The sequence below is a fragment of the Eleutherodactylus coqui genome, chromosome 1 (genome assembly GCF_035609145.1).
Source record: "Eleutherodactylus coqui strain aEleCoq1 chromosome 1, aEleCoq1.hap1, whole genome shotgun sequence".
NCBI lineage: Eukaryota > Metazoa > Chordata > Amphibia > Anura > Eleutherodactylidae > Eleutherodactylus > Eleutherodactylus coqui.
Window position 1 is genome coordinate 23,590,199 of NC_089837.1, and position 17,322 is coordinate 23,607,520.

At 35.3% G+C, this 17,322-nt stretch overlaps 1 protein-coding gene across 2 annotated transcripts in view; it reads left to right on the forward strand.

The window, feature by feature from the left end:
• SCARA3 (scavenger receptor class A member 3) overlaps window positions 1-15,981 on the forward strand; it is a 74,151-nt gene extending 58,170 nt beyond the window's left edge. For both annotated transcript variants that reach the window (XM_066594610.1, XM_066594605.1), the window contains exon 6: window positions 12,095-15,981. In XM_066594610.1, the coding sequence (XP_066450707.1) occupies window positions 12,095-12,549 (455 nt within the window). In that variant the 3' untranslated portion in view covers window positions 12,550-15,981. The remainder of the gene's footprint in view (window positions 1-12,094) is intronic.
• The last annotated feature ends 1,341 nt before the right edge of the window (window positions 15,982-17,322 follow it).

Sequence of the window (17,322 nt, forward strand, 5' to 3'; positions counted from 1 at the left end):
GCCCCCTATGTACAAGAATATAAATACTATAATACTGCCCCCTATGTACAAGAATATAACTACTATAATACTGCCTCCTATGTACAAGAATATAACTACTATAATACTGCCCCCTATGTGCAAGAATATAACTACTATAATACTGCCCTCTATGTACAAGAATATAACTACTATAATACAGCCCCTATGTACAAGAATATAACTACTATAATACTGCCCCCTATGTACAAGAATATAACTACTATAATACTGCCTCCTAAGTACAAGATTATTACTACTATAATACTGCCCCCTATGTACAAGAATATAACTACTATAATACAGTTCCTATGTACAAGAATATAGCTACTATAATACTGCTCCCTATGTGCAAGAATATAACTAATATAATACTGCCCCCTATGTACAAGAATATAACTACTATAATACTGCCCCCTATGTACAAGAATATAACTACTATTATACTGCTCCTATGTACAAGATTATAACTACTATAATACTGCTCCCTATGTACAAGAATAAAACAACTATAATACTACCACTATGTACAAGAATATAACTACTATAATACTGCCTCCTGTGTACAAGAATATAACTACTATAATACTGCCCCCTATGTACAAGAATATATCTACTATAATACTGTCCTCTATGTACAAGAATATAACTACTATAATACTACTCCTATATACAAGGATGTAACTACTATAATACTGCCTCCTAAGTACAAAAATATAACTACTATAATACTGCCCCTATGTACAAGAATATATCTACTGTAATACTGACCTCTATGTACAAGAATATAACTACTATTATACTGCCTCCTATGTACAAGAATATAACTGCTATAATACTGCATAGTCCCCAATGTACAAGAATATAACTACTATAATACTGCACTCTATGTACAAGAATATAACTACTATAATACTGCCCCCTATGTACAAGAGCATAACTACTATAATACTGACTCCTATGTAAAGAATATAACTACTATAATATTGCCCCCTATGTGCAAGAATATAACTGCTATAATTATGCCTCCTATGTGCAAGAATATAACTACTATAATACTGCCCCCTAGGTACAAGAATATAACTACTATAATACTGCCCACTATGTAGAAAATTATTACTACTATAATACTGCTCCCTATGTACAAGAATATAACTACTATAATACTGCCCCCTATGTACAAGAATATAAATACTATAATACTGCCCCCTATGTACAAGAATATAACTACTATAATACTGCCTCCTATGTACAAGAATATAACTACTATAATACTGCCCACTATGTACAAGAATATAACTACTATAATACTGCCCCCTATGTACAAGAATATAACTACTATAATAGTGCCCCCTATGTACAAGAATATAACTACTGTAATACTGCCTCCTATATACAAGAATATAACTACTATAATACTGCTCCTATGTACAAGAATATAACTACTATAATACTGCCTCCTATATACAAGAATATAACTCCTATAATACTGCCTCCTATGTACAAGAATATAACTACTGTAATACTGGCTCCTATATACAAGAATATAACTACTATAATACTGCCCCCTATGTACAAGAATATAACTACTATAATACTGCCTCCTATGTACAAGAATATAACTACTATAATACTGCCCACTATGTACAAGAATATAACTACTATAATACTGCCCCCTATGTACAAGAATATAACTACTATAATAGTGCCCCCTATGTACAAGAATATAACTACTGTAATACTGCCTCCTATATACAAGAATATAACTACTATAATACTGCTCCTATGTACAAGAATATAACTACTATAATACTGCTTCAATGTACAAGAATATAACTCCTATAATACTGCCTCCTATGTACAAGAATATAACTACTGTAATACTGCCTCCTATATACAAGAATATAACTACTATAATACTGCTCCTATGTACAAGAATATAACTACTATAATACTGCCTCCTATGTACAAGAATATAACTACTATAATACTACCCCCTATGTAGAAGAATATAACTACTATAATACTGCTCCCTACGTACAAGAATATAACTTATACAATACTGCTCCTGTGTACAAGAATATAACTACTATAATACTGCCCTCTATGTGCAAGAAAATAACTACTATAATACTGCCCCCTATGTACAAGAATAAAACTACTATATTACTGCCTCCTATGTAGAAGATAACTACTATAATACTGCCCACTATGTACAAGAATATAACTACTATATTACTGCCTATGTAGAAGAATATAAATACTATAATACTGCCCCCTATGTACAAGAATATAACTACTATAATACTACCCACTATGTACAAGAATATAACTACTATATTACTGCCTCCTATGTAGAAGAATATAAATACTATAATACTGCCCCCTATGTACAAGAATATAACTACTATAATACTGCCTCCTATGTACAAGAATATAACTACTATAATACTGTTCCTATGTACAATAATATAACTACTATAATTCTGCCCCCTATGTACAAGAATATAACTACTATAATACTGCCCCCTATGTACAAGAATATAACTACTATAATACTGCCCCCTATGTACAAGAATGTAACTACTATAATACTGCCCCTATGTACAAGAATATAACTACAATAATACTGCCCCTATGTACAAGAATATAACTACAATAATACTGCCCCCTATGTATAAGAATATAACTAATATAATACTACCCCTTATGTACAAGAATATAACTACTATAATACTGCTCCTATGTACAAGAATATAACTACTATAATACTGCCCCCTATGTACAAGAATATAACTACTATAATACTGCCCCCTATGTACAAGAACATAACTACTACAATACTGCCCCCTATGTACAAGAATATAACTACTATAACACTGCCCCCTATGTACAAGAATATAACTACTATAATACTGCTCCTATGTACAAGAATATAACTACTATAATACTGCCTCCCATGTACAAGAATATATCTACCATAACACTGCCTCCTATGTACAAGAATATAACTACTATAATACTGCTCCTATGTACAAGAATATAACTACTATAATACTGCCCCCTGTGTACAAGAATATAACTACTATAATACTGCCCCCTATGTATAAGAATATAACTACTATAATACTGCCCCCTATGTACAGGAATATAACTACTATAATACTGCCTCTATGTACAAGAATATATCTACTATAACACTGCCTCCTATGTACAACAATATAACTACTATAATACTGCCCCTATGTACAAGAATATAACTACTATAATACTGCTCCTATGTACAAGAATATAACTACTATAATACTGCCTCCCATGTACAAGAATATATCTACTATAACACTGCCTCCTATGTACAAGAATATAACTACTATAATACTGCTCCTATGTACAAGAATATAACTACTATAATACTGCCTCCTATGTACAAGAATATAACTACTATAATACTGCTCCTATGTACAAGAATATAACTACTATAATACTGCCTCCTATGTACAAGAATATATCTACTATAACACTGCCTCCTATGTACAAGAATATAACTACTATAATACTGCTCCTATGTACAAGAATATAACTACTATAATACTGCCTCTATGTACAAGAATATAACTACTATAATATTGTTCCCTATGTACAATAATATAACTACTATAATACTGCCTCCTATGTACAAGAATATAACTACTATAATACTGCCCCCTATGTACAAGAATATAACTACTATAATACTGCTCCTATGTACAAGAATATAACTACTATAATACTGCCCCTATGTACAAGAATATAACTACAATAATACTGCCCCCTATGTATAAGAATATAACTACTATAATACTGCCCCTATGTACAAGAATATAACTACTATAATACTGCTCCCTATGTACAAGATTATAACTACTATAATACTGCTCCTATGTACAAGAATATAACTACTATAATACTACATACTCCCCTATTTACAAGAATATAACTACTATAATACTGCCCCCTATGTACAAGAATATAACTACTATAATACTGCCCCTATGTACAAGACTATAACTACTATAATACTGCCCCCTATGTACAAGAATATAACTACTATAATACTGCCCCCTATTTACAAGAATATAACTACTATAATACTGCTCCTATGTACAAGAATATGACTACTATAACACTGCCTCCTGTGCACAAGAATATAACTACTATAATACTGTCTATGTACAAGAATATAACTACTATAATACTGCCCCTATGTACAAGAATATAACTACTATAATACTGCCCCCTATGTACAAGAATATAACTACTATAATACTGCTCCTATGTACAAGAATATGACTACTATAACACTGCCTCCTGTGCACAAGAATATAACTACTATAATACTGTCTATGTACAAGAATATAACTACTATAATACTGCTCCTATGTACAAGAATATGACTACTATAACACTGCCTCCTGTGTACAAGAATATAACTACTATAATACTGCTCCTATGTACAAGAATATAACTACTATAATACTACTCCTATATACAAGGATGTAACTACTATAATACTGCCTCCTAAGTACAAAAATATAACTACTATAATACTGCCCCTATGTACAAGAATATATCTACTGTAATACTGACCTCTATGTACAAGAATATAACTACTATTATACTGCCTCCTATGTACAAGAATATAACTGCTATAATACTGCATAGTCCCCAATGTACAAGAATATAACTACTATAATACTGCACTCTATGTACAAGAATATAACTACTATAATACTGCCCCCTATGTACAAGAGCATAACTACTATAATACTGACTCCTATGTAAAGAATATAACTACTATAATATTGCCCCCTATGTGCAAGAATATAACTGCTATAATTATGCCTCCTATGTGCAAGAATATAACTACTATAATACTGCCCCCTAGGTACAAGAATATAACTACTATAATACTGCCCACTATGTAGAAAATTATTACTACTATAATACTGCTCCCTATGTACAAGAATATAACTACTATAATACTGCCCCCTATGTACAAGAATATAAATACTATAATACTGCCCCCTATGTACAAGAATATAACTACTATAATACTGCCTCCTATGTACAAGAATATAACTACTATAATACTGCCCACTATGTACAAGAATATAACTACTATAATACTGCCCCCTATGTACAAGAATATAACTACTATAATAGTGCCCCCTATGTACAAGAATATAACTACTGTAATACTGCCTCCTATATACAAGAATATAACTACTATAATACTGCTCCTATGTACAAGAATATAACTACTATAATACTGCTTCAATGTACAAGAATATAACTCCTATAATACTGCCTCCTATGTACAAGAATATAACTACTGTAATACTGCCTCCTATATACAAGAATATAACTACTATAATACTGCTCCTATGTACAAGAATATAACTACTATAATACTGCCTCCTATGTACAAGAATATAACTACTATAATACTACCCCCTATGTAGAAGAATATAACTACTATAATACTGCTCCCTACGTACAAGAATATAACTTATACAATACTGCTCCTGTGTACAAGAATATAACTACTGTAATACTGCCCTCTATGTGCAAGAAAATAACTACTATAATACTGCCCCCTATGTACAAGAATAAAACTACTATATTACTGCCTCCTATGTAGAAGATAACTACTATAATACTGCCCACTATGTACAAGAATATAACTACTATATTACTGCCTATGTAGAAGAATATAAATACTATAATACTGCCCCCTATGTACAAGAATATAACTACTATAATACTACCCACTATGTACAAGAATATAACTACTATATTACTGCCTCCTATGTAGAAGAATATAAATACTATAATACTGCCCCCTATGTACAAGAATATAACTACTATAATACTGCCTCCTATGTACAAGAATATAACTACTATAATACTGTTCCTATGTACAATAATATAACTACTATAATTCTGCCCCCTATGTACAAGAATATAACTACTATAATACTGCCCCCTATGTACAAGAATATAACTACTATAATACTGCCCCCTATGTACAAGAATGTAACTACTATAATACTGCCCCTATGTACAAGAATATAACTACAATAATACTGCCCCTATGTACAAGAATATAACTACAATAATACTGCCCCCTATGTATAAGAATATAACTAATATAATACTACCCCTTATGTACAAGAATATAACTACTATAATACTGCTCCTATGTACAAGAATATAACTACTATAATACTGCCCCCTATGTACAAGAATATAACTACTATAATACTGCCCCCTATGTACAAGAACATAACTACTACAATACTGCCCCCTATGTACAAGAATATAACTACTATAACACTGCCCCCTATGTACAAGAATATAACTACTATAATACTGCTCCTATGTACAAGAATATAACTACTATAATACTGCCTCCCATGTACAAGAATATATCTACCATAACACTGCCTCCTATGTACAAGAATATAACTACTATAATACTGCTCCTATGTACAAGAATATAACTACTATAATACTGCCCCCTGTGTACAAGAATATAACTACTATAATACTGCCCCCTATGTATAAGAATATAACTACTATAATACTGCCCCCTATGTACAGGAATATAACTACTATAATACTGCCTCTATGTACAAGAATATATCTACTATAACACTGCCTCCTATGTACAACAATATAACTACTATAATACTGCCCCTATGTACAAGAATATAACTACTATAATACTGCTCCTATGTACAAGAATATAACTACTATAATACTGCCTCCCATGTACAAGAATATATCTACTATAACACTGCCTCCTATGTACAAGAATATAACTACTATAATACTGCTCCTATGTACAAGAATATAACTACTATAATACTGCCTCCTATGTACAAGAATATAACTACTATAATACTGCTCCTATGTACAAGAATATAACTACTATAATACTGCCTCCTATGTACAAGAATATATCTACTATAACACTGCCTCCTATGTACAAGAATATAACTACTATAATACTGCTCCTATGTACAAGAATATAACTACTATAATACTGCCTCTATGTACAAGAATATAACTACTATAATATTGTTCCCTATGTACAATAATATAACTACTATAATACTGCCTCCTATGTACAAGAATATAACTACTATAATACTGCCCCCTATGTACAAGAATATAACTACTATAATACTGCTCCTATGTACAAGAATATAACTACTATAATACTGCCCCTATGTACAAGAATATAACTACAATAATACTGCCCCCTATGTATAAGAATATAACTACTATAATACTGCCCCTATGTACAAGAATATAACTACTATAATACTGCTCCCTATGTACAAGATTATAACTACTATAATACTGCTCCTATGTACAAGAATATAACTACTATAATACTACATACTCCCCTATTTACAAGAATATAACTACTATAATACTGCCCCCTATGTACAAGAATATAACTACTATAATACTGCCCCTATGTACAAGACTATAACTACTATAATACTGCCCCCTATGTACAAGAATATAACTACTATAATACTGCCCCCTATTTACAAGAATATAACTACTATAATACTGCTCCTATGTACAAGAATATGACTACTATAACACTGCCTCCTGTGCACAAGAATATAACTACTATAATACTGTCTATGTACAAGAATATAACTACTATAATACTGCCCCTATGTACAAGAATATAACTACTATAATACTGCCCCCTATGTACAAGAATATAACTACTATAATACTGCTCCTATGTACAAGAATATGACTACTATAACACTGCCTCCTGTGCACAAGAATATAACTACTATAATACTGTCTATGTACAAGAATATAACTACTATAATACTGCTCCTATGTACAAGAATATGACTACTATAACACTGCCTCCTGTGTACAAGAATATAACTACTATAATACTGCTCCTATGTACAAGAATATAACTACTATAATACTACTCCTATATACAAGGATGTAACTACTATAATACTGCCTCCTAAGTACAAAAATATAACTACTATAATACTGCCCCTATGTACAAGAATATATCTACTGTAATACTGACCTCTATGTACAAGAATATAACTACTATTATACTGCCTCCTATGTACAAGAATATAACTGCTATAATACTGCATAGTCCCCAATGTACAAGAATATAACTACTATAATACTGCACTCTATGTACAAGAATATAACTACTATAATACTGCCCCCTATGTACAAGAGCATAACTACTATAATACTGACTCCTATGTAAAGAATATAACTACTATAATATTGCCCCCTATGTGCAAGAATATAACTGCTATAATTATGCCTCCTATGTGCAAGAATATAACTACTATAATACTGCCCCCTAGGTACAAGAATATAACTACTATAATACTGCCCACTATGTAGAAAATTATTACTACTATAATACTGCTCCCTATGTACAAGAATATAACTACTATAATACTGCCCCCTATGTACAAGAATATAAATACTATAATACTGCCCCCTATGTACAAGAATATAACTACTATAATACTGCCTCCTATGTACAAGAATATAACTACTATAATACTGCCCACTATGTACAAGAATAGAACTACTATAATACTGCCCCCTATGTACAAGAATATAACTACTATAATAGTGCCCCCTATGTACAAGAATATAACTACTGTAATACTGCCTCCTATATACAAGAATATAACTACTATAATACTGCTCCTATGTACAAGAATATAACTACTATAATACTGCCTCCTATATACAAGAATATAACTCCTATAATACTGCCTCCTATGTACAAGAATATAACTACTGTAATACTGCCTCCTATATACAAGAATATAACTACTATAATACTGCCCCCTATGTACAAGAATATAACTACTATAATACTGCCTCCTATGTACAAGAATATAACTACTATAATACTGCCCACTATGTACAAGAATATAACTACTATAATACTGCCCCCTATGTACAAGAATATAACTACTATAATAGTGCCCCCTATGTACAAGAATATAACTACTGTAATACTGACTCCTATATACAAGAATATAACTACTATAATACTGCTCCTATGTACAAGAATATAACTACTATAATACTGCTTCAATGTACAAGAATATAACTCCTATAATACTGCCTCCTATGTACAAGAATATAACTACTGTAATACTGCCTCCTATATACAAGAATATAACTACTATAATACTGCTCCTATGTACAAGAATATAACTACTATAATACTGCCTCCTATGTACAAGAATATAACTACTATAATACTACCCCCTATGTAGAAGAATATAACTACTATAATACTGCTCCCTACGTACAAGAATATAACTTATACAATACTGCTCCTGTGTACAAGAATATAACTACTATAATACTGCCCTCTATGTGCAAGAAAATAACTACTATAATACTGCCCCCTATGTACAAGAATAAAACTACTATATTACTGCCTCCTATGTAGAAGATAACTACTATAATACTGCCCACTATGTACAAGAATATAACTACTATATTACTGCCTATGTAGAAGAATATAAATACTATAATACTGCCCCCTATGTACAAGAATATAACTACTATAATACTACCCACTATGTACAAGAATATAACTACTATATTACTGCCTCCTATGTAGAAGAATATAAATACTATAATACTGCCCCTATGTACAAGAATATAACTACTATAATACTGCCTCCTATGTACAAGAATATAACTACTATAATACTGTTCCTATGTACAATAATATAACTACTATAATTCTGCCCCCTATGTACAAGAATATAACTACTATAATACTGCCCCCTATGTACAAGAATATAACTACTATAATACTGCCCCCTATGTACAAGAATGTAACTACTATAATACTGCCCCTATGTACAAGAATATAACTACAATAATACTGCCCCTATGTACAAGAATATAACTACAATAATACTGCCCCCTATGTATAAGAATATAACTAATATAATACTACCCCTTATGTACAAGAATATAACTACTATAATACTGCTCCTATGTACAAGAATATAACTACTATAATACTGCCCCCTATGTACAAGAATATAACTACTATAATACTGCCCCCTATGTACAAGAATATAACTACTACAATACTGCCCCCTATGTACAAGAATATAACTACTATAATACTGCCCCCTATGTACAAGAATATAACTACTATAATACTGCTCCTATGTACAAGAATATAACTACTATAATACTGCCTCCCATGTACAAGAATATATCTACCATAACACTGCCTCCTATGTACAAGAATATAACTACTATAATACTGCTCCTATGTACAAGAATATAACTACTATAATACTGCCCCCTGTGTACAAGAATATAACTACTATAATACTGCCCCCTATGTATAAGAATATAACTACTATAATACTGCCCCCTATGTACAGGAATATAACTACTATAATACTGCCTCTATGTACAAGAATATATCTACTATAACACTGCCTCCTATGTACAACAATATAACTACTATAATACTGCCCCTATGTACAAGAATATAACTACTATAATACTGCTCCTATGTACAAGAATATAACTACTATAATACTGCCTCCCATGTACAAGAATATATCTACTATAACACTGCCTCCTATGTACAAGAATATAACTACTATAATACTGCTCCTATGTACAAGAATATAACTACTATAATACTGCCTCCTATGTACAAGAATATAACTACTATAATACTGCTCCTATGTACAAGAATATAACTACTATAATACTGCCTCCTATGTACAAGAATATATCTACTATAACACTGCCTCCTATGTACAAGAATATAACTACTATAATACTGCTCCTATGTACAAGAATATAACTACTATAATACTGCCTCTATGTACAAGAATATAACTACTATAATATTGTTCCCTATGTACAATAATATAACTACTATAATACTGCCTCCTATGTACAAGAATATAACCACTATAATACTGCCCCCTATGTACAAGAATATAACTACTATAATACTGCTCCTATGTACAAGAATATAACTACTATAATACTGCCCCTATGTACAAGAATATAACTACAATAATACTGCCCCCTATGTATAAGAATATAACTACTATAATACTGCCCCTATGTACAAGAATATAACTACTATAATACTGCTCCCTATGTACAAGAATATAACTACTATAATACTGCTCCTATGTACAAGAATATAACTACTATAATACTACATACTCCCCTATGTACAAGAATATAACTACTATAATACTGCCCCTATGTACAAGACTATAACTACTATAATACTGCCCCCTATGTACAAGAATATAACTACTATAATACTGCCCCCTATGTACAAGAATATAACTACTATAATACTGCTCCTATGTACAAGAATATGACTACTATAACACTGCCTCCTGTGCACAAGAATATAACTACTATAATACTGTCTATGTACAAGAATATAACTACTATAATACTGCCCCTATGTACAAGAATATAACTACTATAATACTGCCCCCTATGTACAAGAATATAACTACTATAATACTGCTCCTATGTACAAGAATATGACTACTATAACACTGCCTCCTGTGCACAAGAATATAACTACTATAATACTGTCTATGTACAAGAATATAACTACTATAATACTGCTCCTATGTACAAGAATATGACTACTATAACACTGCCTCCTGTGTACAAGAATATAACTACTATAATACTGCTCCTATGTACAAGAATATAACTACTATAATACTGCTCCTATGTACAAGGATATAACTACTATAATACTGCCCCCTATGTACAAGAATATAACTACTATAATACTGCCCCCCTTGTACAAGAATATAAACACTATAATAGTGCCCCCTATGTACAAGATGTTTAGACAGCATTTCTCAGCTATGGGATATAAATTTTCTTTCATCGTTATGTATACATTTGCAAAAAATGTTTAAAAAATCTGAAGAAATTATCATTAACTGTGGAATTATTTTTTCAGGTGCACCAGGACCTCCAGGTCCAAGAGGTATAAAAGGAGATATGGGAGGAAAGGGACCCCTAGGTTTGAAGGGAGAGAAAGGTGACACGGGTGAAATAGGGTCTCTAGGCCCTCAAGGACCAAGAGGACTTATTGGAGAAACTGGATCTATTGGAGAAAAGGGCTCTATTGGACTTAAGGGAAGCTCAGGAATTAAAGGTGACAAAGGTGGTATGGGCCTACCAGGTTCGAAAGGTCAGAAAGGAATAAAAGGTGATCAAGGTCCCCCTGGACCTATTGGCCCTCCGGGTGAGATAGGACCTCAAGGCTTGAATGGACTGCCAGGTTTTTCAGGACCACCCGGCTCACGAGGGAAAGATGGACCAATGGGATTGAAAGGGGAACCTGGTATTCCTGGTCCTCCTGGTTTGCCTGGACCACCTGGAGCAAAAGGAAGATCTGTCATAACACAATGAATGTATTTCCGCCCCCAAAAAACTTGATAAACACAGAATGACCCATGAATGATGTAGACTGTTGATTGGATGATGTAGATCACTGAACATTGGACTCTAGCCTTGGTGATGAAGTCATGGAGATAGAAGGTTGGGTGGAAAGTAACCAAGTCATATAAATGTAGACATATTTTTGTAAGGTGCTTTCATTATCAACGCCACATCTATCGAGGTCCTTCGACTGTGCTTACCTGCCCCAAAGCACTACTGTTCAGACACCCATCCATCTCCTCAACATCGTTAACAAGTTGACATGAAAAATTCAGTTACTTAGCAAGTATTCTACTTTTGCTCTAACTTTGAGCCACATCCAGAGCTTCATTTTTAGAGGACACCTGTTACCAGTTTTAAGACCTAAATCTTCCTACAACATTTAAACCTGATATTAGCAGTTCAGCAGTTACGGTGTTGTTCACCCAATGCTATTCATACCAGAGGCGTAACTTGAAGCTCCCGGGCCCCGATGCAAAACTTGTAACAGGGCCCCCAACTATAATACTTTACTCATAGTACTGGGCTCCCTATATGGAGAAGAGAGGCCTTATGGGCCCCTTAAGGCTCCTGGGCCCGGGTGCAACCGCATCCCCTGCACCCTCTATAGTTACGCCCCTGATTCATACCTTTAAACTGAAGAGTTATATTTGTCCTGCGCGATATGCAAATTATATGCAATCGGTCCAGTGGGCGTGCCGGATTGTTCGAGGTGGGTTGTCCAGACCGCCTCTGGAATTCTAGGTGACTCCCCCAACACTGCTCCTCTCTCTGCAGTCATAGTCTTGCATGTGCACTGTGAACTCCAAGATCACTTATGTGTAGAACATTTGCCCTTGTTACGGGGAAACTCATCCCTTGATACTGCACAGTCGCCCATCGCAGAGATGACAATACTCACGAGAGACTAGGCACTTTTAGAAACTCTTAATTAGAATGTCTGCACTTGCTGGCTAAGTGCTTTTTGAATTGAGTTCTTTGTAGTCTAATGAAGAAGGTCCTCTACTGTAGAAGTTCTAACTGGAGGATCTCAGCAGCACTTCTGGTTTATCATGAACATGTACGAATGTTTAAGTTTTCTCTTTTACGCACTTTTATGAATTCTGCATTAACCAGAGGAAAGTCAGACATAATACCATAAAAAATGATAGAACAAGAAAGTACAAGAGTATTATAAAGCTAGAATAACAAATAGATGATGTGAGCATGGTGAGAAAGGAAAGTCAACTACACTACCAAAGGAAAAACATAAGCTAAGTTTAGAAGCACAGGAAAAACAAGCATAGCATCAAAGAGCAATCCATAATGCCAAAGGAAATATGGGAAGCAAGGTAACCCAAGTGTTATACCAAAGAAAAGACAAGTAAGGTATTAAAAGAAAGTTGCGTTTACTACCGAAGTACGAGTCTAATAGGAGGGCAAATATTACAGCAGACAAAAAAATCAGGGATGACACAGAAGAGGAGACATGTATGGTACGAGAGAAAAAAACACGTACAATATAAGACGAGGGACAAATATGGTTCGAGAGAAAAGACAAATATGGTACTAAAGAAGAGACAAGTGCAATAATGGAGAAGGGATGAGCATGGCCCCAGAAAATAAACAAGTAAGAGACAAGTATGGTACCAGAGAAGATATACATATAGCACTTGAGAAGAGTCAAGTATAGCACCAGAGTAGAGATAAGTATGGTACCAGAAAAGAGTCTTAGAGAAAAGACAAGCATGGCACCAGAGAAGAGACAGGCATGGCACCAGAGAAGAGATAAGCATAGCACCAGAAAGGAGAAAAGTGAGATAACAGAGAAGAAAAGAAAGGACAATTATTGTACCAAAGAAAAATTGGTTAGGGGATGTTACAACGCTGCTCTGGATCCCTGTCCATCAGCTGATTGTCCGACCTGCTGTCAGTGCAGCAGGGCCGGGCATAATCATCAGTGGTCAGGAGAAGTGGTGTACTAGCCAGTTTCACTTCCATTGAAATAAATCTAAGTGCTGCCTCTAATTACATTTCCTACTCCTCACATGCAACTTTGACCATAATGAGGAACAGGAGGAGTTATGGTCCATTTACACGGGACGAATGTCAGGCAAACGATGCCCGACATTTGTTCCTGTGTCTCCGCGCTCCCATGCTCCTGCACGGTAACTAGCATAGAAGGCTGGTTCACGGAGCGGCCAGCAGGGGGGCAGGGCAGTGCAGGAGATTTCTCTCCTCTCGCACCCCCGCCCCTCTCCATTGAGATAACACAGCGGCCGTTCACTACTGAATGGCCGCTGTTTAAACTGCACAATTAGCGGGGGAGCGAGAGGAGAGAAATCTCCTGCACTGCCCCGCCTCCCTGCTGGCAGCTCCACGTGCAAGCCAGCTCTGCTAGCTCCCGTGCAGGAGCACAGAGACACAGGGACGCGTGTCGGGCATCGTTTGCCTGACATTCGTCCCGTGTAAATGGGCCTTTATAGAAACACAATGCTACCATTGACTTCAGTGGGAGTGAAGCTGGCTAGTACACTTCCTCTCCTGACCACCCATGACATGTCCAGCCATGCTGCACTGATAGTAGGCTGGACGATCAGCTGATAAACAGAGATCACAAGCAGTGGATCCCTGTTGATCAACTACTAATGACCTATCCAGAAGATTGGCCATCAGTTATATAAGGCCAGAATACCCCCTTAGTGTATGTTCCCATATTGCAGATTTTGGTGTAGATCCACACAATATCTACCTAAAATCAGCCCACATCTTTGTTGAACCAATCCAGTTCCCCAGTTCTTGGTTGTGATTTTTTAGGTTTAGTTATAAGGAAGTCCAAACCAAAACAAGATGGATGAGATGAGTATACATCTGGGTAATGGGTGAGGTGAAGAATTACAGAATCTCATAGGAATTCCAGGTATGCTCTGTATGTCCGACCAAATTTATAACATGGTCTCTTGGTCCCTCCTATGAGATTGTTGAGGCTTCAGCCTGTATAATAAACATCACAAAGCGATACCTAATGATTAAACTACTCCACACGAATGCTGCATCTTCTCGTATTATGTCGCTTTCTTCTTCCTTGGAGCATAATATATAAGGTTGAATTGATTATTTATCAGAATCTCCTTGCTATATCAGCATTATATGGAGGATGTGGGGTCAGTGTCTGGAAGGCAACACTTAATGTTCAGTATGCGGTAATGCAGGTGAAGGTAGATGCCTAACCTAAAACGTGTAATCCTAAAGCAAAGAGGTTTTCATAACTAATCAAATCATTTATGTTTCTCTATGTAAATGTGCAACTGGATTGCACTCACAATGTACCGGATGCTTTTGTGTTACTGTAGGTCTCACTGTGTTATCTACATGGTATCTACACGTTTATTCACAGGAAAATAAACATTGTTTAAAACATTAGGACTTGTGTTTATGGCTAAAGTGTATGCATCTATGAGCTGCTTTATCTAACATGTTGCTTGTGGAGCTGCAAGTTCAGGGCTCAGTGGGCATTCCCCATCTGCATCTCTACCCCTTTATTCTCATGCACTGACATGGTAAGCCCAGTTGTGTGATTTCCTAGAGAAGATGCAGCTCAGAAGCTTCTGCTGTATGTGAATGATACTGACTTGCACTGTGCACTTATGTCACTATAGTGCTCAGAGGGATGTCGATAAGAAAAGGGCCTGTTATGTCCTACCCAGAAGTAATGGTTACATCCTATATGTACTGTAACAAAAACGAGGATTAAACAAAAATGTCAGAAGGAAAGAGAAAGCAAGGAATATGGGAATTTGACCTAAACCCTCAAATATGAGAAGACCAGTGGAGCAACTGCCCTGATAAGGGTGACCCACTGTCAGGAACCTTGGGCGACTATGACTTTCCCTAGATCAGTGATGGTGAACCTTTTAGAGACCGAGTGCCCAAACTGCAACCCAACACCAACTTATTCAGTTCAGTGTAAACAGCAGTTGTTCACTTCTGATGACTGCTTATAGTGAGTGGAGGCTGGGGGGGGGGGGGGGGGGGGGGGCTCCGCCTCCGTTCTGGCAGCGCTCTGTAATATCACAGGAGCGAGCATCACTGGGACAAACTGCCAAGCATTGTTTGCCCAACAGCTCTTCCCATGTAAATGGTGCATTAGTAGAATGCATTGCATAAGTAATGCAGTGTACTATACTAGCGATTGAACATTTGGATCTTTAAGTCCCCTAATATAAAAAAAATCAACAAAGTCTGATTTAAAGAAATAAAAATCCAGTTTTAGAAAAAATAATGTACACCGTATATTCCGGCGTATAAAACCACCTTTTAATCCCGAAAAATCTGCTCTGCAGTTGGGGGTCGTCTTTTACGCTGGGTATACAAAAAAAAAAGGTAGTCCAAAACCAAAAAAAAGCAGTACTCACCTAGCAGGGCGTTCTGCGGCGCTGCTGCAGGCTGTCGCTGCCTCCTCGTCGCTGATAGAGCATTAGCTTTCTGGAGGCAGGGATTTCAAGCCTCGCATCCAGAAAGCAATGCTGTGATTGACTGACGCCGCCTGAGTTAGCCAATCAAAGCCATTCAATGACGTCATTGAATGGCTGTGATTGGCTAACGCAGTGCCAGATTTCATTGGCTGACGCTGCCTGAGTTAGCCAATCACAGCATTAGCTTTCTGGAGGCGGGGCATTGAAGCCCCGCATCCAGAAAGCAATGCTCTGTTGGCGACGAGAAGGGAGCGACAGCCTGCAGCAGCGGCGCAGAATGCCGTGGGAG